Source organism: Lipotes vexillifer, unplaced genomic scaffold (genome assembly GCF_000442215.2).
Source record: "Lipotes vexillifer unplaced genomic scaffold, Lipotes_vexillifer_v1.1 scaffold977, whole genome shotgun sequence".
Lineage (NCBI taxonomy): Eukaryota > Metazoa > Chordata > Mammalia > Artiodactyla > Lipotidae > Lipotes > Lipotes vexillifer.
The window spans coordinates 3,604,995-3,630,992 of record NW_006783088.1 but is presented as its reverse complement, the minus strand read 5'-3'; the positions used below and the strand labels follow the sequence as shown (position 1 = coordinate 3,630,992).

The following is a 25,998-nucleotide window of genomic DNA, read 5'->3' as shown; positions in this document are numbered from 1 at the left end:
TATACATGTCAAAAATGAGAGGGGAGGGGTGCAGAATGAGAACAAATGCTATTAAAGAAATTAACAGTTGCTTCTACACTTCAGTACTACTAGTGTTTAAAATAGTTGGATTCTCTGATTAGAGTGGTTCATAAACCATAAGGAGAATGTCATTACATTTTTAAATGCTAATCCTCCCTGGAAAAGACAAGAATTTGGTGTTACATTTTTTTTTAAATAACTGTTTCTTGTCTATTTCTGATTATAAAAAGGAAACGTATTTATTGTGGAGAATGTAGCAAATATACATAAGACTATGAAGAAAAAATAAACTACCTGTAAATCATCACTTCGCAACAACATTTTATACTGACGCTGTTTTTATACACTTATATGCCTACATACATATATACACACGACACACAAAAATGGAATTGTAATGCATATGAAGTTGCATGTGCTTTTTCATTTATCTTACCGTAAGTGCATTCCTATGTCATTAAAACATTTTTGAAACCATGATTTTCAATGGCTATATAACATATAATTTATTTAGCTAATCAAGTCTGGGTTAAAACTGTCAACCACAAGGACTTCCCTGGTGGTCCAGTGGCTAAGACTCCATGCTCCCAATGCAGGGGGCCCGGGTTCAAGCCCTGGTCAGGGAACTAGATCCCACTAGCCGCAACTAAAGATCCTGCATGCCGCAACTAGGACCTGACGCAGCCAAATAAATAAATATATAAATATACTTTTAACGTTTAGAAAAAAACCTGTCAACCACAAATTAAAGCCCTGTGGGTCAAGAAGATGACTTCAAAAACTGCCATGGGGAGCTTCTGTTCAGAAATCTCAAATTACAGGTTGAAAGCACTGGAACTATCTAACAAGAATTCATTGAAATTCACAGAGTTTTAGCCATGAAGGATGCTTAATGCAGACTATATTTTCCGAAATGGAGTGCACCATTTTGTAATTAGTCTTGAGGAAGAAACAGAATAAGTATCAAAGACTGAGGTAGCAATAACAAATAAGAACTAATAAGTGTCTACTGTTAGAATTAGTGACTATCTGCAATGTTTTATTTTTTAATAAAGCATAATAAGAGAACATATGCTTTTATTATTTCTATAATTAAGCTTTCAAGTGGATTTGGAACAATGATTATAGAAAAATGCATATAGAAAAAGAACGGAAACAAATATGACAAAGGGTTAATAGCTGTTAATTCTTGAATATGACATTCTTTGAACTTTTCTGTATTTAAATTTTTTCTCACAACCAAAAACTTAGTATTAAATTATTAATCATGCGAGTAAGGTAATTCAGATTTCAGTTATTAAAGTAGAAGGAAAATCAGTAAGTTTTGCCAGAGGCTAAGTAGATCTTTTGAGAAGGAAAAACAAAAAGCTGGGCATACAGCATTAGGAGTTTATTCTAAAATAAAACTATTTTAAACAAAATTATCAGTGTTTCATGTTGGAAACAGGTCTGAGGAAGGACCAGCTTTTGAATTTTATAGCTGTGCTTCCTTCAAGTACTATCCTACCTAAAAATGATACATATTCTGTTCTATTAAAAAGGTTGTTTCAACAGTTAAGCAAATACTTTAAAAACTGCCAAGACTGCATTTTAGTTTCTGACGCTAGCTTTCTTTACTTTGTATACCTAAGATTTTCCTGATGCTACACGCATTTTTTTAAATTCTAGGTTCTAAAATCCAAACTTAATTCAGATGACTAAACTTAGTTCAGAGTTTGCCACTTGATGAAATGTCTTACTAAACATAAATGGTTGCAATGTTCTATTAAGTGAGGTACCTAGCAGAAAAAAAATTAAAGAATAAAAGTTACAGAAAGAAACCAAATCTTTACATCAGCTCTCATAAGAATTTCAAATAAATGTACATTTTTTACAATTGCCCCATTTTCCCCAAATGTAGCCTTAGGTTGTCTTAACTTTGTGACAACATCCCCTATCCCCTACTCCACTAATCAGTTCTCACCTTCTTTCCCTGCTAGAACACGTGAATTTTTCAGCAAAAGTGACTCATTCATTGGCATCTTGTCAAACTAACCCTGAAATTTTAAGGAGGCTCAGTGCTAACAGAATTTTGAAGCTAGAACATTTTCACTAACACACATCATTTTGACTTTAGAGAAATGAATCATTTTCAGAGCCAAATACGTCTAACAAACTCTGTTTATATTTTTCCTTACAAATTGTTCTCCACCATGTTACCTCCTCCCAATTTTAGTTTGGCAATTCCATAATCTAAAATACCTCTTATTTCTGAAGAAGACAAGATGGGGGAATGCAGAAGCATTAGAATAGGAGAGGGGAGAAAAAAGCAATTGTTCACTAAGCTTGGAAAAAGATTCTATTCTGAAACATTAATGATTTGTATCTTTTCCACATAGTTCTCAAAATTTATTTCTCCCTTTAGTTTAAATGAAAACACAATACAACACATAATATAAACACAATCAGGAATCTCCAGGAATAAATTACTCTCATTGCTATTATTTCACTAAATAAAAGTTTTAAAAAAAACCACAAAAATCAATAACTGAGAACTATATAGCTAAAAATCTTCAATAAGATATCACTAGTATGAACTATCAATTGCAAATCACCTCATCATTTTGGTTCACACATTCATCTACTCCAAAACCACCCCTTTTAACCAGAAGGAGAGTGGTAGGGAAGGAACAAGAAAACAAATGCTTTGTCAGATTACCACAGACGTTTACTTATAGCTCTATCAATTGTCACACTCCACCTGGTGGCAGGAGCTGCCTGAATTGGCGAAGTGGAGGTCATTATACAAGAAATTCCAAAGAACACTTCCCAGATGTCCCTGGGAAAAAAAGCAAGATGTTCTTTTTTTGTCCTATATAGAATATATCTAACAAGGCTCCACCAAAGTTTTTTCACATAAGAGTAGGTCAATATCTAACAAAGATTAACATAAAGGAATGACAATAATCAGAATGGGAGATCTACACTTAGAGCAATCTACTTACAACCACTCCATGTTAAGTTCAATGTCATCTCAAGCCTTTAAAACAGGTAACAAGGCACATCCAGCAACTATAAGATTCTCTATCACATACTCCCACTAACTTTCTCTGCCCCTATCCTCTATGGGTATACTAGAGAGTTTAATTAACACAGTTAACAGCAGCCTGCCACCCTGCTTTTAGATATTTGCCAGTAACATATACCCATGGGATACTCTAGAGACTGATTTCAACCAAAAATAAAAATAGATAAACAGATCTCAAACAAAATTAAAACTGAGTCTGGCTGCCCACACTTATTTTCACACATGAGGAAAATATAGCAGTTCTCCTAGAAGCCTCGAGCAGACGTATCTTTAGAACACAATGTTAAAAATATGCCCCCCCTCCTTTTTCCCCTACCTGTTTCTCACTCAAAGCTGTGATTTTGGCTTGAAGTTCATGAAGCTGTTTCTTTAAATCAGCATTCTGATTGGAAAGAAAAAATATCTGTGAGGAAGATATTTCATTTGTTAACAGAAGAGTAGCAAGATGACTTTATGCAAACTGTATTACAAATGATGAAGCAATCTTAAGCATTTAGCCAATCATATTTGTCATGCATTAAATTGTAGTCATATTACCACCACCCAGTGCATAGATCCTAAATGTAGGTTGCTAACACTAGAACAGGGGTAAGCTCCTTTGCAATTGCAAGAAGTTTTATATTTCAGCATTTTGGACTGTAATACTACTCCTTTCTACTAAAATAGTTATTCTTCATAAGAAGTAACAGTTGACAGAAAACCTAAAGCTCCACTAATCAGTTGTAAGTATGAACACACTGCATGCTTAACGGCATTATCAGTCAAAAAAAAAAAAAAAAAAAAAAAAAAAAAAAGGTTTTTCTCTGCTTGCCCTCTCCCTTATTTAGTAGAGTACATTTGTTATTTTAGCCTAGATTTGAAAAGCTGTCAGTGCTGCAACTGCCTTAAACACTACATCATTCAAATTAACATACTGACTACCAGGGCAACTTCTCAGTTCTAAAATGTTAGGAATCAGAAAAGAATACTATTTTAAATGAGATACACTGAACATGCTTGTCTTTTACTCACATGAGAGAAAAATCCAAAATTAAAGTTTTCAAAAGCTTAATGCAACAGGATCACTAACTAGCAGATTGAATACCACCCCAATGAGAGACTACTTTTCCTTCGTCCTTTCACATGCAGTTCTTTCAATTCATCCTGCCTGGTCTTCTGACAGGTTCGGGGCATACATCCTCCCCTTTACGTTTACTCCACGTGGTCTTTTTTGTGACAGCATGTTATATAAGACCTGTGTCTAATGAGATCACCCACAAGACTGTCCAGCAACTTACTGCCCCCTCAGATTCTTCACATTAAGACTGTTCTGTTATATGACTGCCAGCTATATCAGAAATGCTGACGTTTTCTAACAATATTTCAGTTGCTGATAACATAGGTTACCATATTAAATATAAAAGAATCTATTCATCTAAGGTCTACTGACTCTTGGTTCCCTAAACCTAATTTGAATTATAATATATATTAAAAAAATTAAAATGGAGAAGCTTCTCAAAGAAGTTTGACTGTCAAACAGGAGTTAAGTGGATATCACTGCCAGCTCTCAGAATCAATGGTTTGTGTTAAAAACACAATAACTGGAGGCTAACTTTGTAGAAATGAATATTATTTCCCACTTCCAAAAATCAATCTGCCTCAGTACCATTCTTTAATCCAAGAAGCTATTTTACTTAACTTTACAATGAGGCATGTATGGTATGTTTAACAAGCTAAAAAAAAAAATGTGTGTACATATACAAATGTACATATACACACACACACCCCCCACCATCAATGGGTCTAGGTGTTCTGTGAACAGATTATCAGTAAACAAATGCAAGGGAGAAATCCTGAGAATGTCTGAATAAATACTCTCCATACTTATGACCCACTGTCTAATTGCTGCAAAAGAGACACTGACTGAACAATAAATATAGTAATTAAAGACAAGATAAATTTTTAGGAAGATTTCTCTTCAGGGATAGAAAATAAAATGCCTGAGCCAAAAACCCCTATGAGACTTTAAAGAAAAGGTAACACCTGATGAATTACTATATAAGGTTCTTTAAAACCCTCTCTAAGGGCTCTTTCAAAAATGAAATTTTTAAAAATGCTTTTAAAAAATTGTTCTAAAATTCTATTCTGAACATAGTGAGATTAAGTACTTAAATGTTCTATACTATAAACTATGAGAAAATAAAAATGGTTCTGGGCCATATACAATAATTCTGAGATTACAGAAAGCCTTGCAAACTCTGATTTTGAGTAAGTGGGCTTGTGGAAATGAAATTTAAGCTATATGAAGAGGATTAACTCTCAATTCTTTTTCCCAAAATATTCAAAGCAATTAATATAAAATAAAAGCAAAATAACAGTAACAAAGATGAAATAATAGCTATATTCTAATAGAATGACTGGAGTTTTCTTAATTCTTGTAACATGAAGACCAATGTACTAAAAAATATTGCTGTTACAGATGAGATAGTTTCTAAAACCTAAGTATTGCCTGTATTTTAATATTTTATGGTCACTTTATTTTAAATTATTTTAACTTTAAAATTAAATGAATAAAAGTAGTATTTTACCTGTGGATCCTGCTTCATTTGAGCAACCAGTTTCTGATAATAAAAAGAGAAAAAGAGCCATCAGTCTTACATATAAACTCACTATGGCTAATCAGGCTCAGCCCCCAAAATCTAGAGTTTTAAGCCCACACAAAAAAATGAGCAATACCACAATCAGAACAGACCCAAAGCTTTTGTGATCTATATAAAAAGTTAATGAAACACCCCTCTTAATAATAAAAAAAAAATCAAACTATCGCTTTATATTTGAAACGAAGAGCTTCCTGCCTTTAAACAAATCTGGAGATGGGCTGGGGGAGGGGAGCTTTTAAAAGACAATTTAAATAAGCTGAATGCTCCAAAAGCCAAACATCCCTTTAAAAGGTTGTCATTGTCTAGAGTCCCAAGTAAGTGCTGGAAAGAAGGTGCTCCCATACAAAAACAGGCCTGTTTGTATACAGCAAACAGATTTGGCGAGTCTGTTGGTTTGGTTCACAGAAGCAGCCTAGTGTCAGATGTGACTCTGCCACTGTCCTCTCTGTGGGGGGAGGGGGGATGTACTCAGTGGAGCAGTGATGCTCAGTATTTGAGAGTAAGGAAGCGAAGGAACAGTAATTCAAAATTCTACCTACCTGGGTTCCTGTGGGAAGGAGAGTATTACCAGAATACTGAATGAGAAAGACCTTTACTAGGGAACACATAAGTCCAAAAAATGAAAAACAAAGAAAAATGGATGTCAACTGACCTAACCCAACTTCCAAAAGCATCACTGCCCAAAGGTAACAATAACCAGGGACGGAAGAATTTGAAGCATAAAGGAATGTCAGAAGGCTGAGTCCTAAAAGTATCTAGGAATAAGCTGTTCTCCAAGTGAATTTTTCACAAAGCTGAAAAATCTGTCCCTCTCTTTGGGTGACAAGACACTTTTAAAGTTTTTAGTCGTAGGGACTTCCCTGGTAGTCCAGTGGTTAAGAATCCGCCTTCCAATGCAGGGGACATGGGTTTGATCCCTGGTCGGGGAACTAAGATCCCACAAGCTGCGGGGCAACTAAGCCTGCACACCGCACTATTGAACCCGGGCACTCTGAAGCCCACACGCCACAACTAGAGAAGCCCGCATGCCTCGATGAAGAATCCACACGCCACAACGAAGACCCAGCACAGTCATAAATAAATAAATAACAGTTTTTAGTCGTAAAATAAAACCTTTCTAAAATATATTATATACTTATCTGCCTTATTAAATAGAAAAAAAAGCACATTTAATGACACTTAGAGGCATGATTACCTCAATATACTATTCTGCAAACAATACAAAAAGGTCCTTACAATAAAGGCCCCAAACTGCTGTGTTCTAAAGAGTTCTTATGCCTGCATTTGAGTTTTTCAGTCTACTCCTTAATGCCAAGCAGTCAGCTGGCAAATCTTGCTACTATTACTATGCCTCCCTCTAAGAGCCCCTGAACCCCAATTCCAATTTGCTACCTCTGAGCTGCTTTGTGATACACTCAGTGAAGTAATTCTAAGATGAGTGAATAGCCTAAGAAGTCCCCCTTGAGTAAAATGTATAATCTTGTGTGACTTCTAACATTTATTCTAGCTTGTCAAAAACCTTACTTCAGGTGCTAAGGTATACATTTTGGATCGCTGAGATTGCCAACCATGTGACCTCCAAATACACAAGGTATATGTTACTATAGTCTACTTCATATATGACAGTGGTAACTCTTCTATATCCTGGTCTTAATCTACAAAATAGTAATAACACACATTCCAAGAACTCAAGGAAATAGAAACATAAGGTTTTATACAAATACATTTTTACTAATGCAGCCTAAAGGCTAGCCACATTCTTCAATGAAAAAAGTCCTTCATTTTCCTTTCTGCCTTTGCCACCAGAGAGTGGAGTACTATACTAAAGTTGCCTTTTTAAAGCTGAAAAAGGTTTTCCTCCACGACACTGAAATTTAAAAACTGATAACCAAAGTTAAGTCTCTACCTCTGGAGGAAATAAGTAAGCCAACTTTTCTACCTATAATCAAGCAAGCTGCATTTCAGACCATCAGAGGCAGGACAGAACAAGCTGGGCAACTTAACTAGACCATCCAAATCCCTAGTGACTTTAAATGACGTGTGTTATCAAAGTGAAGTTACTTTCTATTGTAAGAACGCAGCAATTTTTCATGAGAATATAGTTTAAGCCAAGGGCTGGCAAACTACAGCCCACAGGCACCCTGCCTTTGTAAATAAAGTTTTACTGGGACACAGTCACACCCATCCATTTATACATTGTCTATGGCTGCTTTGTGTGTACAGCAGCAGAGCAGAGTTGTTGTGACAGAGACCATAAATGATGCTTATAGTATAAAATACTTTACCCTCTGGCCCTTTGCAAAAAGTCTGCTAACCTCTGCTTTATACTATTGTCTGTTCCATGTAGAGTAAAAATACTCCAAAAGTTTAAAAAATCTGCATAAGAATAATCAAAAAGGCAATTTCCCAAAAAAGATGAGATGCCCATCACAGGCCATTATTATGTAAACATTCATTCAATATTAACCACGTGTACATCACTACTTTTCAAATCATCTCGGTCCATAAAGAACAAAAGTATACTTCTACCACAGCAATACCAGGTAGTTTCAGGGCACACCTTCTATACAGTAAGCTCATTTTCAGCCCTAAGTTTCCCTAAGTGGAAATGATGAAGGGGTGGCTTCTGCCCCAATATTTAGTCAAATGTACAATCTGACTTTGGCCTCAGCCTAATAGCCAGTGCTTACTTTGATGTCATTTCTGGCATCCCTGAACTTGTCATGATCAGTGATCATGTAGGTTACCATGTATCCAATCAGAATAACAGCATCAGATTTACAAGCAAGGCATGTCACTTGGATTTACTGTTAAAACTTTTTTTTTCTTTGGCCACACCACGCAGCATGCAGGATCTTAGTTCCCTGACCAGGGATCAAACCCGTGCCTCCTGCAGTGGAAACGTGGAGTCTTAGCCACTGGACCACCCAGGAAGTCCCTACTATTAATACTTAAACTTTTTTTAATAGGAAAGGATCCTAAATATAACTGGAGTGAAATATCTTACATACTTTATATGTTAAAAGACTATCAACCAACACTGATAAACATAAATAAATGTTTATTACCATACAAACAAAATGCTATATAATAATTAAGGATGAATATAAAAGTTATTAATTTTATGCTAAAAAAGAGTTAAATATAGAGGAAAATAATGTGAATATTGAGAGTCATACTTTAGGAAGAATATTATATCCCTTTTGAGTCAATAAATGTAATTTTTAAATTTAAATTAGATTTTTAAACAATAAACATTAAATTTTTTCATAATTATAATTTTTATAAAATTGGTATGCTTGAATTAAAAATATGAAACAAAAGTAATATTTAAGAACTCTAATTTTTAGTAATTTAGTTCAATTTAGATCATGAGTCTTTCAAGAAAAGTCTTCTTTTGACTTGTTCACGTCTTGTGAGGATGAACTAAAAGCAGAATATTAACTTTGCCATCTCAAAATTTCTTGAGAGGAGGAGTATGTCCCAAAATCACATGAGTAAAAACTTCAGTATACATGGTAGTCAATTTAAATATGTCTTGTTATTTAAAATATGCAAGTTAACACAGGGAACTGTATTCAATATCCTATGATAAGCCATAATGAAAGAGAATATGAAAAAGAATATATATATATATATATATATGCATAACTGAATGTATGCATGATGTACAGCAGAAATTAACACAACACTGTAAATCAACTATACTTCAATAAAGTAAATTTTGAAAAATAAACAAATAATATATGCAAGTTAAGTCACACGAACAAAGTCCCTCAGATGAACCAAAAAACAGATAAAAAAGAGAGGTTTTTTTTTTTTAACACCTTCGCTATATGGAAAAGAATATTTTTAGTTCTTTTGTCTGGAAGAGAAGTCAGGAATATTTTATTGAAGTTCTCAAAAATACTACCAATGAGTTTGTTGAGTAGGAATAAAAGGCAAATAACATGACTCTTGGACAAGTGACTGAAAAACGATTAAAAGCTCTACTAAAAATCAGAGATAGCCTGTTTACTAATTTAGCCATTACTAATAACATGATGTGGGAGAAGCCATGAATGAAACATACCTGGTGAACCTGAATTTCCACTTTAAGAGCCTCCTGCAGAGTCTGCAACTCCATCCTCTACCTTCTCCACTTCTTCTTATGTCTGCTAATTCTATAGTTTCTGCAGCCTCTGTTTAAAATAACAAACTCCTCTTCTTACTGCAGCTGTAGAGATCATAAAATGTTTTGGATCATTATGTTGGGTATAAAGGAAATATACGTTAGATAAAATAAATTACATTAGTCGAAATATTTCGTCGACTAAACACAGGGCAAAAAATTTCCCCAAACAGATTTCTTTCCAAAATGAGTAGTTTTTTTTGAATTGGCACCAAAACTTTCTGGGTTTTATTCTCTGAGCATCCCTCTAGAAAACACTTCAAATAAGTAAGAAATGAAAAAAAAAATGTGTTTAATCTGGTCATGAAAACAGCTAAGCACTTACTAGGCGCTCAGCACCACGCTAGATACTACTTTCTGAGGATACAGAGCTGAACAAGACCTCTTCTGTCCTGGATGCGTTGGGAGTCTAGAGTGGGAGAGGACAACCATCCAGGACATGCTGTTCTTAGAAAGAGACACATAACAACATGATCATACATTTTTAACCATCACACAGAGTGAACTGGAGATTTCAGGATCTCTCGGAGGTTAAAGAGGGCCAGAGTACTCTTACAATTTGGGTGGACTCTCACTCTATTTAAAAAATAAAGAAACTCAAAACAGGGGCAATTCTGGTATAATTTAAAGGTTTACATTTAACAAATTAATACTTAACACAAACACATTGCAATGAACTCTGCTTTCCACCAAGTTATGACAGGGATGTTAAAAAATAAATCTATCGTGCACAACAAATGATGTGCGTCTAGCAATAGAACAGACTTTTCCAGCTATACAATGAACACCATCTTCTTTTCAAGCCTGCCGGTGCATCTCTTTGGCTGCACGTATAAATGCAGGTGGAGACGATGTCAAAAGTCTAGATTTGCGAATGTGAACCCTCCTATTCTGCTCTGCTCATCACTACTGCAATTTAAATTAACTCAATGGCTAATTTCTCTTTTCATTTTTTTTCTTTTTTCTTGCACGTGGCCTTAGACATGATTTTAGGTACTCTCCCTGAAGCAAAAGTTTCCTTGAATAAATTTAAACTTTACTTCTTTCTCCTTTCTTCCTTGTACCTATAAAACTTGTAGTTAGAGCAGCTTTTCAGCATTCTTACAAACTGAGGAAGGGAACAATCAGGAAGTTAGAAGAACTGCTACTCCTTATGCCAATTCAATGAGATTCATAATCTTTATACATTCTAAAAATTATTTATCTATGGATAAAGTCCTAAGTTTTCTTAAAAATTCTTTAAAACCTGATTTAACAGAGCTATAGTGAAATCATTAACTTCAGGCTGTAATCGTGTGAATATTAATCTTCATTATATTTGTTTAATCTCACTAGGCTTAAAACATCATTGGCAATCTCTCCCCAGGGCTTGTATACTATGTTATGTAATATCAAAATACTCTAACCTTTCTTTAAAAAAATAATAAATTTCAAAAGTGTAAAATTCCTTCAAACTTATATTTGTGGAGGCTAGTAAAGCCTCCACATTATTATTGTACAATGATATTCTCAATCAAACATTTTCATAGACGTAGTATGTTTAGGGGAAATAATTTGGAAAGTGTGATTTTGATGAACAAACCCAGGCTTTTCAGATATGTATTACCTTAAAAAATCTTTGGAACTACATAAATATCAGAATCATTAAGTTACTGATTTAGACCAAGGCTTTTGTTGTCATGTAAGTTTATTCTATACACTAAAGCAAATGTTAAAACTATACAGTCACTGTAATTTTAAATATTAAAGTAATCTCCCTACTCAAATTCCTGACTTATGTATGCATTAGAGTTCTTCCTGAAAACAGTACTTAAATTAGTTTTAAGGCTATCAGAAAATGTGTCCAAAAATGATTCCTTCTAATTTTTGTCAAATTAAGAATCACCTTGAAGGGTATTTTCAACAACAGAAAGGCCATATTTTATTTTACTGGTAGCAACATATAATATCAAAGCTGAACTCAACTCATAAACTCTGGAAACAAACAGCATGTTAAAAACATGGAGAACTTAACAATATACACAAAAAAGGGTTAACGTAATTTGTTCAGTTACAGATTGCTTACAAATTAATTACAAATTAATTTTTTTTAATTATGAAAAAGCAACTCACAGAAGAAGAAATAAGAATGACCAACATGAAAAACATCTATCTTCAAGAGATTCATAGAAATGTAAATTTAAGAAGACACATTTTTGTCAATCAAACTGACAAAGATTTGTAAGAACAGTAATACTCTGAGATGTCTAGAGTTTAGGTCAGGTGGCACTTTCATAATCTGCTGTTATCTCTGAGCAGTAGCACTCAGGGTTATTTACTTTCTTCTTTTCAGAGTATCAATATTTTCCATGGAAAATATGTACTTATTTTTAAATAACAAAAAATTAACTTAGAATTGCTAGATAAAACATCAGAAAATTTTATACTGATGAAACAAAATGTTCAGGAAAAGAATAAATAAAACCAGGGTTTAACCGGGTGGCTCTAAATGTCAGAGTGCCTCACAGGATAAGAAGCCTGCAACTCAAGTTATTGAGGAGGTGACAGCTTTTACTTCCTTCATCAGATTGTTGTCTGCTTATTAGAGACACACAAAGGCACAAAATTTAATTTGGCAAGGACACTAAATGCCAATTACTCATTTTATTTCAAGATAAAACTGAAGGGTTAAAAAAGGTAGTGACTTAGTATAAAAAAACTTATGAAGGATTAGAAGATTCATTTGATATCTTTCTTCTTCATAAAAGTCTCTTTCTGAATAGCAATTTTAAGAGACTGGTTTCTGCCTAAAGGAACAAGTTGTATACATATATATTCATAGCCTACAAAAACAAGGCAAGCACATGTTGAATCCTTTTAAAAAATATTTGGGGGGCTTAGACAACTCATGCAGCCACCACGTGATGACCATTTGGAGGCAGTTTATAGCATTATAAACTAAATTGCTAAATTTATAAAAAGATGATTTAACATATTTCGACCAATTCTAGTAAGTTATAAATATCAGCTGCTGCAACGTAAATATGAACAGACTCCTAAAACAGTTTATTGAGGTACAATGCCTTTCACCACCCATCAGCTCGAAATACGATCACCAGAGAAGACAAGTGCCTAACACAAAATACCAACGTTCATTATATTGAAAACTGTACATGTCAAACGAAAGGGACACCTAATAACCTCCCAGCTTCAAATAACAAAAACCCCAAAAAATAAATTAAAAACTCCACAAACCTAACAAACAAAATAATCAAATCCCACTAAAAAAAGGCAGATGTAATGTCTGGAAAGAACATTCACTGTCTCAAAAAAAAACAAAAAAAAAAACCTGATTCCACTTACTCATTGTGCAACCACTCTCAGCTTTACATCTGTTTGCTTATAAATCAGGAAAATGGAAACGGTATCACCTATTTCATAAAATTGCTATGAGGTTTAAATTAGGTGAAGTTATATGAAAAGCCCTTTGTAAACTGTAAAATTCTATGCTATTCTTAACATACTTAATTTAACTCTTATTCATACACAAACTTTTATATCAACTTCTCAACACAGCATATTGCTGGAAAGGCTGTAGGCTTTCTTATTTTCAAATTCTCTTAAGAAAGGGGCTTCTAACTATTTTATCTGGTTACTGTTCTGCTTGGAGATATGTGACCTCTAGGTCTTTCATTATGATTCTAATAATGTAGTAATGCTCTAATTCTGAATTTATTACCAAAAATCACTGCTCTGTTCCTGAATTGATATAAAGCTTTTTCCAATCAAAACAACTCACCAAGTTTCTTTTTTTTTAATTCTTCCTTCCTCCCTCCTTCCCTCCCTCCCTCCCTCTCTCTCTCTTTCTCTGTGTCCAGTCTTAGTTGCAGAATGCAGATTTTCATTGAGTCATGTGGGATCTTTCACTGCGACACGTGGGCTTCTCTCTAGTTGTGGTGCGCAGGCTCCAGAGCGCGTGGGCGCTGTAGTTTTCGGCCTGCAGGCTCTCATTGAGGCGCGCAAGCACAGTAGTTGTGACGCACGGGCTTACTTGCCCCGCGGCATATGGGATCTTTAGTTTCCCAACCAGGGATCCAACCTTCCTCCCCTGCACTGGAAGGCGGATTCTTTACCACTGGACCACCAGGGGAGTCCTCAACCAAGTTTCTTTAACTAACAATAAGTCTGTAATACATTGTACCCCCAGACTGAATTCCTTAAAAATGAACAACTCAGTGTTCTCTATACCATATATCTACTTGGTGTAAGACCCACTTTTGATCTATACTCTCAAAATTGTGTTTAGAGTAGGTTTAATTAATTTTTTAAAATATGAAAAAGTAGAAAGCCTTGACAGATCTATGTATCCTTACTTGACAGATGCCTAATACTAAAACACCAGGTTTCAGTTTGTACTAAATACTTATTGCTTACTATGTATCCAATGTGCTAGGAGATAAAATATATCTTTAACTTTTAACTAGTGCTAAAAGTGATCACAAACGCCAAAAATAAAAACAATATTTTAATAGCTCCTATTGAAAACTAACATTTACTAACTTGAATCAATAAAAATGACATTAAAAAACAATGTAACGTTTTCCTTATATTCATGGTGATATTTCTTTGGTGACACTCCACAGATCAACAGAAAACACTGCTGCACAAAGAGCTTGATTTTAGAGGTCACCCTCTGAATCTGGCAAGGTTACTAATGCTCAAATCCTGGTATTACAGGATGTTTCCTAATCACTAAAATAAATTTATATACACACACACACACATACAATTAGGTTTATGGTATCTGAATGTATGGATGTCCTTGAGTATAAAATACATATCTTTCTTTTCTCTGTTTTTTTTGGGGGGCAAGGGGGCCAGGTCCTCACTAAAGAAAAGGAACACCTACGCAGGTCATACCATTCCAACACAAGGGTGTGGTATTTTCAGTCGAGTCAGGGTTTCCCCACAGCACCCTCTCCTACACAGGTCTGCTGCAGTGTCCTGCCCCTCTCCCTACCACCAGTGTTCACTCTAACATACAGGTTCTACCTCAGCTTCCTGGGCCCAGGCCTGGTAGGCACACATACACTCTTCTAGTTCTCGCCTTTCTTTACAGAAATCAAGCATGTGTACTAAAATCTTCCCAACCGTACCCAACAACAAGAAAGATGAAGTATATTTAAAAACTCACAGAAATTCAAAATGAAGGAGCCTGAAGAGTAGTATAGAAGCATAGTGACAATGAGGTCGAGATTTTAGAAATGATTGCCACATTTACCAGAATGCTATTTAATGATAAAAAATAGTCCAGACAAGCCTGGCCAGAATCATATATATAATGACTACACAAAGGATAACATAAGAGGGTGTGGTGGTCTTAGTATAACCAATAAGTACTTAAGAGAAGTGGAAGTTATGGGAGAGAGATTTCAGATCAGTGTAAGGAAGAGCTAAGGATTAGAGCTGTACAAAAAAGGAATGGGTTACCTTATGAGGTAGTGGGCTCCCTGTCAATAGAAGTATTCAAGAATGCTGCATATCATATCCCCCTCTTGGAGAGTCACAATGCACATTAGCATATTAAAGGTTCTGAGAAGTCCTGCAGTAAAGAAACCTGTTTAACTTTGTTTAAAGCAGCATTTTCCAAATTATTTGACCACAGAACATTTTCCCCACCCCCCACCCCACCCAAATAATATTTATTAATTTCTGTGGAACTAGAGTTCCTCGGAATACATTACAGAAAATATGAGCTACATTTTTTTAAAATGTAGTGTTCAGTATGTAACCAAATAACAATATGCGAGGGACATAAGAGAAGAAATTGCCACACCTGGCAAAAGGCTGAAAGAGAAGGCCCTTAACGTCCCTTCTTCTTTAAGAATCTATGATTCCATCGCATCTCAGAGTAAAGGGCTGTAGGGTCTTGATTATTTATTTTAAGTGGTTCCATGAGAGAAAGGCAAGTAGAAAAAAACGGTAGTAAAATGTAAGATTAACTGGTTCAAATGCCTCCCTTTCACGTTCAAAGCCCAATCCCCAAAAGGTTAAGAGATACCTCAAGGACCATAATTATGAAAAGAAGCTTTAACCAAATATCTACTCCACCCCCTAAATTAATTACTAAAAATAAATTGTCAAAAAAAAAGAGTAGCCTTGCATTAGGGGACTACCCTATTCCAGTTATCTTGTTTGAATTTAATTTTTTAATCATAATACGTGCTCTCCAAATAAGATTAATATTTGTTTGGTCTTTAGACACTGGACTGCCCTGTGTAATCTGAATTAGACATTCAAAGAAATGATTAAGTGTGATGATTTATAAGCTGTTAAAGTAGACATTAAAATTGATACTAGGAAAAAAATGTGTTTGCCTCTATGCCCAACACTGCTACATTTCTCTTTTTTTTCCTCTTCAAGAATTATACAAAACAACACACTGAAAATGCAATATCAGACATGAAGCCAACTCAATATTAAATTTAATAATATACATCCTTAAGAGTCCCAAATTTCAAAGTCAAGGTTCCCATAGTTACATTAACCTAGCCATTTTGCACATATACTAAGGCCATCAAATTTAACGCATGTTAAGTAATACAAAACACAATGGGAACCTTAACGTTTGAATTTCCTGACTTTTTAATTTTTAGCCCTAACCACTGCATTAAGGACATTTTTCGCAAAGGGGACCGTTACATTTTAAGAGGTTACTGAATGCAGGAACATGCAAGCCTAGCAGTATTATTAGAAACACAAATGCATTTGAGATTTGGCTATGTGAAATTAGACAAAAATTCACTTTCACTCAGTACAAACAGCAAAGCCTCATTCTCATTTCTGGGAGAGAGCATTTTTGCAAAAAAAAAAAAAAAAAAAAAAAATGTCACTGAACATTTGAATTATTATCCAACTAGCATCAGGCACACTATGGCTGCCTGAAAAAAGCACTTACCAATTTTGGGGAAACTGGCTCTCCTTCAGCTCTCTTGCTCCCTACAACAGAAGAAGGGGAAAATGGAATTAGACTACAAACACAGATTTATGACATGTCATCAAAAGCTGATTTTAACAACAACAACAAAAAAAACCACACACACACAAAAATGTCCAAAGCTTTAAAACCAAAAGAAAAAAATAAATAAATAAATAAGAGATAGGTAGTTTTTACAGCAAGGAAAAGAATTCAAGCGCAGTTAGATCTCTCATTTTCCAGTTTTTTCACTTTTCCACAGCTTTTTCAAGACAAGAAAAAGTAAGTAGTTGACGGCTTCCCTTTTCTAAGAGACACAGAAATGAAATGCACATCATCTAAGTAACACAGAAATACAACCCTCATCCCCAACAAAGGAACTTGCACTGTTTGCTGCTTTATGTTACAAATTAGGATGACATCACTGGCCCTTAGTTTGGTCTACTTAAAAGGCCTTTTTTTCAATTAATCTTGAAATGGATTTGTTTTATATAAGGCTTAAAATTCACAGCATTTTATATGTACAGTCATAATTTAACTTTTCATTCACAATCTTAAAGTCTCACCACCTGAAACTGTAAACCACATAACACAAAAGTGACTTTCCCTAGGCCACATAGTTCATCAGTGATTGAACCAGAAAGAAAATCAAGGTTTTGGGATCTCAATCCAATGCTCAGGGATGCTTTTATCAATTGTGTGTTGTTTTTTTTTTTTTAAATTAACTATACTCCATTAAGTTAATTTCAAGGTCAGAAAAGTCATGTCAGGCTATATTGTTTATTTATTTTTAACTCTTCCTTGCCCCAAACTTCTTTTTTAGTTAAAAAAAAAATTTAGGAAGCAAAAATTAAAACTTTTCCCTTAGTATTTCAGTATTAAATTATTTAAACTCCACATACCATGTTCCAAACCTGAATCATCCTTATGCTTGAAACACAGTACATTTGTCGACTTATGTCACTCCAATAGAGTAATGTAAATTCTCCTTAAGGGATATTTCAAAAAATCTTCATGTCATCCAAATTATAAATTTTTATTTAATCATGTACAAGCATACCAAACACACAGTAAAATAATTTTAAAGGGCCCCGATTCATGCAGTTAACATTCATTTCCAAAAGAAATTCAATTTGCTGTTTTATCCTGCCTTTCTTTTAGCAGCAGCACTTTTTAAAGTTCTGAAGTCCATATAAATGGCAATTTTAATCACCAAGATTAGAATGACTCCCAACCAAAAGAAAAATGATGCAAAAATCTGTAGAATGATGTGGTTATTAAAAAGTGGGTTCTTGGGAATTCCCTGGTGGTCTAGGGGTTAGGACTCCATGCTTCCACTGCAGGGGGCACAGGTTCGATCCCTGGTCGGTGAACTAAGATCCCACAAGCCACAAGTGCAGCCGAAACAAACAAACAAACAAAAACATGAAGTAAATGCTCAGTAAATATTTGTTAAATGAATGAATTCACTGAGTGGACCCTTAACTCTCTGTTGCAGGCTTATTTTCCCTATTAGGTATTTCTTATTAGCTCTTTCATGCTGGGGATAATCATGCATCGATCTCCCATAGCATTATTTGTTAAATGAATGACTTTGGATAAAAACAGTTGATTAGGAAGTAAAATACTGTCATTTTAAAATATAATGAAAAGACAGATAAATTGGATCAAATTAAAATTAAGAACTTCTGTTCACCCAAAAAAAAAACCCAAAAAAACCCTTATGAGAATGAAAAAGCAATCCACAGAACTGGAGATTATAACTGCAATACATAAAATAACAATGGCTTATACCCAGAATATATAAAATATGTTGAAACTCAAAATGACCAGGGTGGAGCTGGGATTTTAACTTTTACTCATATGGCATCTGAGAAAGTATAGTCAAATAAACTCTTCTGAAAATCATATTCAGTAAAAAGGGACAATGGATGCACCTTATCTCTGGGGCACTTTCTCCAAAAATAAACAGCAGAGTCAATCCCTAATTGACAAGGAATTTTACCATGATATCATGAAACTACTCATAAAACTGCTTGCAGGGACTGCAGAAATCACATTGGAAATCAAAGCCTGAGAGGTTAACTGACTTCCCGGAAGGTTACACAGCCAGCTGGTAGTAAAGCTAGAGAGAAGTCTACAGATCCTGAGATTCCTTTGACTGAACTGGCCTTTCCACTACACCTCACTTCCTCTTAAACAGCTGTAGCAGTTACTCTCCTAAGAAATAAACTACAATAAATACTGACCAAATATTTTTGGGAAAATCTTCATATAAAGTTTTAAAGAAAAATCACATAAGTAACTTATCTAGGGCAGGTTTTAAAACCTGAGATCCTTTATGCCTAAGGGATCCCCGTGAATAGGCTTCAGAGGGGTTTGCCAACTCCGTGATACTATATGCTAAATTTTGAATGTATGAGGATTCTGGGAAGAGGATCCACAACTTAAATAAGATTCGCAGAGGTTCAGATACCCAAAAAAGAGTAAATTATTTTTAGACTGGTGATTCTTAAACACTGTGCATCAGAACTACCAAAGTGTCCCTTCTAAAGACTGATTATTGACTACCGTTGGGATACTGATTAAAAAAAAAAAGAAAAGAAAATATTTTATTTCTGTAATTTAATAAAAATGAGTTAAAAGCAAAAAAAGATTTACATATAAGTTTGTACTTTTTACACTACCCATATGCAAAATATATAAGACTGAAATACAAGTTTGACTTCCTCATGTTAAGCTGATTCAAAGTCCACTTAATTTGTTTCTCACATTTCACACTTGTAGCTAAGGTAGTTCAAATTTTTTGCCTTATTTGCTTATTAAATTTTTAAAATATAGACTTGTTCTTGAAAAATACATTCAAAACGCATAAACTGGAGTAAATGAAATTATTTTTGCTTTTAGAGAGTAATACCATCTTGCTAACGTAACTTCATGTGATTTTTTGCAAACTGAAGATTGTTCACCTCCTCTCCAGAACTTCACAAGTAGCTGCTTTTTTTTTTTTTTTTTGCAGTACGCGGCCCTCTCACTGTTGTAGCCTCTCCCGTTGCGGAGCACAGGCTCCAGACGCACAGGCTCAGCGGCCATGGCTCATGGGCCCAGCCGCTCCGCGGCATGTGGGATCTTCCCAGACCGGGGCACGAACCCGTGTCCCCTGCATCGGCAGGCGGACTCTCAACCACTGCGCCACCAAGGAAGCCCCACAAGTAGCTGCTTTAATTAGAGCTGGTAAAGAAATGAATCATTCAGATTTCTGATGTGGTTGTAAAATTTAAAATATCATCAATAAATCAAAAGTGATTAATAACTACTTTGTAAGTACCTTTTGTAAAACATCTAAAACCTTTGTGTATGAAGACTATACATTAAACAATAAACAAATTTTGCAGAGAAAAAGTTCAACACTAGATCATGTTTTAAATTAGGCTAAAATCCACCCCATTACAAATTTTGAACAATTAAGTTTATAGTCTGTGCTCAATCATAAATTTTGATAAGGGACTAGAATAGCACAGATAATTGTCATTCAAAGACACTTTAAAATGTCACCGTACGCAGAAGATTCAATCTCTTCTACTACACCAAGTTGATACACTAATTTTATATACAGTAAATTTTACTGCTTTTTATCTGCCTTTCCTAATTCTAAAGGAATATAGTAAGTTTGAAATAAATTTAAAGGCAAAAAATGCTCAGAAGAAAAAGCAGAATCCTGCTAAATGAGATTTAGTCCTTTAGGCCTCAGTATCATAATCATCCCTCTTGCCCCCATCCCTCTTAACCTTACCCTCTCATGGGCATCACTCTAGCACTTCTCCCCTCACTCTCAAGAAGCATCAATTTTTCCCTCATTACTGGATCATTTTGTTTCCTTTGTCTAAACAAAAAGCCTCCCACGATTCCATATACTTCTCTAGCTATTGTCCCATATCTACACTCCCATTTATAGCAAAACTCCCTGTAACAGTTAACCAAAGTCACTGTCCCTAGTTCCTCTCCTCTCATTCTCTACTGCACCCACTCCATTAGGGCTTTTGCCTCCTTCAATTTTGTTAAGATCACCAGTGACCCCCCCTGTTGCTAAACTCAACAGTAAAGTCTCAGCCCTCATTTCTCTGTTCGAACAGTATTATTTCACCCAGTTGACCACTCTTCCTTCTTGAAATCCTTTCTTCTCTTGACTCCCAGGACACCACTCACCCTCAATTTTTTTCCTAACCTCTCTAGCTACTCTTCTGGGTTTCCTTTGCTAGTTCTTTCTCATCTCTCAAGACCTCAAAATGTTGAACTGCCCCAAGGCTCGGTTCTTGGAACTCTTCCCATTAGGTAATCTCATGTAGTCTCATAGCTATATAAAAAGATCTGTACTGGTGACTCCCAAGTTTGTACCTAGCCCAGACCTTTCCCGATTTCCAAACTTATATATCAAACTGCCCGTTTAACACCTGTCAAATTGGCTCCTCAAGCTCAACAAGTCCAAAACTAAACTCTTGACTGCCTGTCCCCCAACCTCCTCCCCAGAGTCATCCCCATTTCAAAAAATGGCAACTCTATTCCTTCAGGCCAAAACCTTAAAGTCATCATTGACTCCTCTCTTTCCCACACCCTACATCCAATCTTGTAACTGACCACCTTGCCTCTGCCTTCAGAATACATGGACTTTGACCACTTGTCTCAAATATACTACCACTTCCTTGGTCCAAGTCACCATCATCTTTCACCTGCATTACTGCAACAGCCTCCTAATTGGCCTCCCCACTACCATCTTTGTCCCCCAGAGTCTATTCTCTCAGTAGCCAGAGTGACCTTTTTAAAATCCAAGACAGAGCTAGTTACTCCTCTGCTCAAAATCCTCCAACGGCTTCCCATGACACGTAGAGAAAACGCAGAAGTCTTTTACAATGGCCCGCAAGGCTCTGGTGATGTGGGCCTCTGCTACTCTCAGACCTCCTCTCCTTCCCTCTCCCCATTGCTCAATCTGCTCCAGCCACTGGCCTCTGCTTTGTACTTCTGAAACTCCAAACAGGTTCCCTTCACAGGACTCTTCTGGAACGCTCTCGCCCATCAAATATCTTCACAGCTCACTCCCTCAAATGTTCAGAAAATCTATAGCAGTTGCAAGAGTAGGATACTAAAGGACTAAAATATGCATTAGAATAGTCCTCCTCCCCAAACTGTCACTTGGGGGATGCTCTTTCTTATACCAAGAACACCCTTTTTTTACCTTTTCTCTGCCTATCCAAATCCCACCCAGTCATTAGGGTCCAGATAAAGACTCACTGATTAATGGAGACCTTCCCAACTCCCAGTTCTCCCTTCTTTGAATTCTCAAACTGTTTATCACCTCTCTCATTCATCTTAGAATTTAACCACATACTGCCTCACACTGTTACTTACCTGTCGTATTTCCCTAACTAGACACACACACACAAGTAGAATAGAAATAATGTCTTGCACCAGTAGTTCTCAAACTTAGAATCGGGATAGCTCTAAAACTTCAAAAAATACATAGATTCACATGCCCTACCCTTAAAGATTCTGAATTCATTATGTCTGATTTGGAGCCCAGGTATCTACATTTTATTTAAATTTCCCCCAGAAGATTCTGATGGATAGCCAGGATTCGGAACCATTGCCTTGCAGTCCTCTATTTCCTTTGGTACCTGGGAAAGTGGGCCTTCAAACAGCCTAAAGCTAGAATGGACACCCCAGAGTGCCAGATCCGTACCTTCATTTCAAGAACAGTGGTCCAAAAAGTCTAGATGTCTAGTCACAAGCTATAAAGATTGTAAGAGGCAAAGCCCAGTCTAAAACCCAGATTTACTGCTCTCAGTCAAGGAATCCTTCCATTAGACTATACAGAAAGTAACAAAAATCCAAAAATTCAGATAAGTATAGTAAACAGTGATTATCTAATCTTTGACCAGTGATTGCAATGTCCATGCTCTAAGACAGTGCAGATTATTAGCTCCTATATGCTTGAAAAATGTGAGCAGCATTAGCTGACTTAAAATGCTAGAGAGTAACTGTGGAAAGGCTTACAAATAAAAAAAAATAATTTTTACTAAGTTCTCACAATATGTACAAAAACTTGTAAAATCATTTATTTTGTAGTGGATAAGTATTAAGAAAAATAAATGGAAAGAAGAAATCTTGCTTCATCATGTTATAAAGTACAAAAATTCTTATTCACAAGCTTCCACAGTTCACAAAGGTATAAATGTTTTCTGAGTCTAATCATCATAACATAACCTTCTTAATTACAGATCAGACTTAGTAAATCACCCCATATCCCAAGACAACTCAAACTCTTATCTTAATAATCAGTTAACCTCAGGACCAAAACTCTTACCATCAACAAAAAAAACAACTGAGGTATCTATACAGCATTACAAAAGAGTTTGGATTTATCTTGGTGTATAGGGATTTAAGCAAGTGCCTCCTATTAACACTAATGGGAGTTCTGGGTGTAAACCATAGGCACCAAGGAGGAGGATCAACACCCAGCAGTGCATCTGTGAAAACTTTCTGTTGCACTAACTGCAACTACTGGGACTTGTTTTCTCAGAGATGGGATAATAGACCCCAATTCCTATGTCTCCAAAGCACAAATATAATTCAAGTAAAACTCACTGAGGAAGGTCACTGGTAAACACCTAATTTTAAAAATATACGAAAAAAAAGCTAAACTAAAAGAACAATTACCACATAAAGGAAATTTTTAAAAATAGCACCAATATGCACAGAAAAAAACTAGTGAACTGCTGTAGATAAAATACCTCACACAAAAATTCAACAGGATTAAAACTAAAATTTTTTAAACTAGAGCACAGAAAACCCAACTGCAGCAGAAGCTTGTCCAAAGACAGACACACACACACACACACACACACACACACACACACACACACACATACACACACACCACAACAAAACAAAAACTCCTCCCCTGATGGAGCCCTAAGTACACTACAGTCCTTGCCTTTAAAACACAGAAGAAAACTCCTGCTGCACTGAGAGCCAGGAATAATCACAAAGCACTTCCAGACAAACGGGTAACAATCACAAGCTGCCAAGGATGACCAAAATGAACTAAATAAAAATTATAGCACCTTACTGTGTTCCATACTGCCTCACTTGTCAATATAACACTGCTGGGACTTCCCTGGTGGTGCAGTGGTTAAGAATCCGCCTGCCAATGCAGGGGACATGGGCTTGAGCCCTGGTCCAGGAAGATCCCACATGCCACAGAGCAACTAAGCCCATGCACCACAACTACTGAGCCTGCGCTCTAGAGCCCACGAGCCACAACTACTGAGCCCGCGAGCCACAACTACTGAGCCCGCGAGCCACAACTACTGAGCCTGCGTGGCACAACTACTGAAGCCCGGGTGCCTAGAGTCCATACTCCGAAACAAAGAAAAGCCACTGCAATGAGAAGCTCGCGCACCACAACAAAGAGTAGCCCCTGCTCGCCGCAACTGACCAGAGGGCAGAGAGCAGAAGCAAGAAGAACTACAATCCTGCAGCCTCTGGAACAAAAACCACATTCACAGAAAGACAGACAAGATGAAAAGGCAGAGGGCTATGTACCAGATGAAGGAACAAGATAAAACCCCAGAAAAAACAACTAAATGAAGTGGAGATAGGCAACCTTCCAGAAAAAGAACTCAGAATAATGATAGTGAAGATGATCCAGGACCTCGGAAAAACAATGGAGGCAAAGATTGAGAAGATGCAAGAAATGTTTAACAAAGACCTAGAAGAATTAAAGAACAAACAAACAGAGATGAACAATACAATAACTGAAATGAAAACTACACTATAAGGAATCAATAGCAGAATAACTGAGGCAGAAGAATGGATAAGTGAGCTAGAAGACAGAATGGTGGAATTCAGTGCTGTGGAACAGAAAAAAGAAAAAAGAATGAAAAGAAATGAAGACAGCCTAAGAGACCTCTGGAACAACATCAAACGCAACAACATTCACATTACAGGGGTCCCAGAAGTAGAAGAGAGAGAGAAAGGACCAGAGAAAATATTTGAAGAGATTATAGTCGAAAACTGACCTAACATGGGAAAGGAAATAGCCACCCAGGTCCAGGAAGCGCAGCGAGTCCCATACAGGATAAACCCAAGGAGAAACACGCTGAGACACATAGTAATCAAACTGACAAAAATTAAAGACAAAGAAAAATTATTGAAAGCAGCAAGGGAAAAATGAAAAATAACATACAAGGGAACTCCCATAAGGTTAACAGCTGATTTCTCAGCAGAAACTCTACAAGCCAGAAGGGAGTGGCATGATATACTTAAAGTGATGAAAGGGAAGAACCTACAACCAAGATTACTCTACCCCGCAAGGATCTCATTCAGATTTGATGGAGAAATCAAAAGCTTTACAGACAAGCAAAAGCTAAGAGAATTCAGCACCACCAAACCAGCTCTACAACAAATGCTAAAGGAACTTCTCTAAGTGGGAAAAACAAGAGAAGAAAAGGATCTACAAAAACAAACCCAAAACAATTAAGAAAATGGTCATAGGAACATACATATCTATAATTACCTTAAACGTGAATGGATTAAATGCTCCAACCAAAAGACACAGGATTGCTGAATGGATACAAAAACAAGACACATCTATATGCTGTCTACAAGAGACCCACTTCAGACCTAGGGACACATACAGACTGAAAGTGAGGGGATGGAAAAAGATATTCCATGCAAATGGAAATCAAAAGAAAGCTGGAGTAGCTATACTCATATCAGATAAAATAGACTTTAAAATAAAGAATGTTACAAGAGACAAGAAAGGACACTACATAATCATCAAGGGATCAATCCAAGAAGAAGATATGACAATTATAAATATGTATGCACCCAACATAGGAGCACCTCAATACACAAGGCAACTGCTAACACCTATAAAAGAGGAAATCGACAGTAACACAAAAATAGTGGGGGACTTTAACACCTCACTTACACCAATGGACAGATCATCCAGACAGAATATTAATAAGGAAACACAAGCTTTAAATGACACAACAGACCAGACAGATTTAATTGATATTTATAGGACATTCCATCCAAAAACAACAGAATACACTTGCTTCTCAAGTGCTCATGGAACATTCTCCAG

The 25,998-nt window shown here is 36.0% G+C and overlaps 1 protein-coding gene across 2 annotated transcripts in view; it reads right to left on the bottom strand.

Annotated features, from left to right (window-relative positions):
* PHF21A (PHD finger protein 21A) overlaps window positions 1-25,998 on the bottom strand; it is a 193,639-nt gene that overhangs the window by 145,983 nt on the left and 21,658 nt on the right. For both annotated transcript variants that reach the window (XM_007455792.1, XM_007455791.1), the window contains exons 2-5: window positions 16,836-16,876; window positions 9,800-9,943; window positions 5,656-5,688; window positions 3,405-3,470 (exon numbers count right to left, since the gene is read on the bottom strand). In XM_007455792.1, the coding sequence (XP_007455854.1) occupies window positions 3,405-3,470; window positions 5,656-5,688; window positions 9,800-9,853 (153 nt within the window). In that variant the 5' untranslated portion in view covers window positions 9,854-9,943; window positions 16,836-16,876. The remainder of the gene's footprint in view (window positions 1-3,404; window positions 3,471-5,655; window positions 5,689-9,799; window positions 9,944-16,835; window positions 16,877-25,998) is intronic.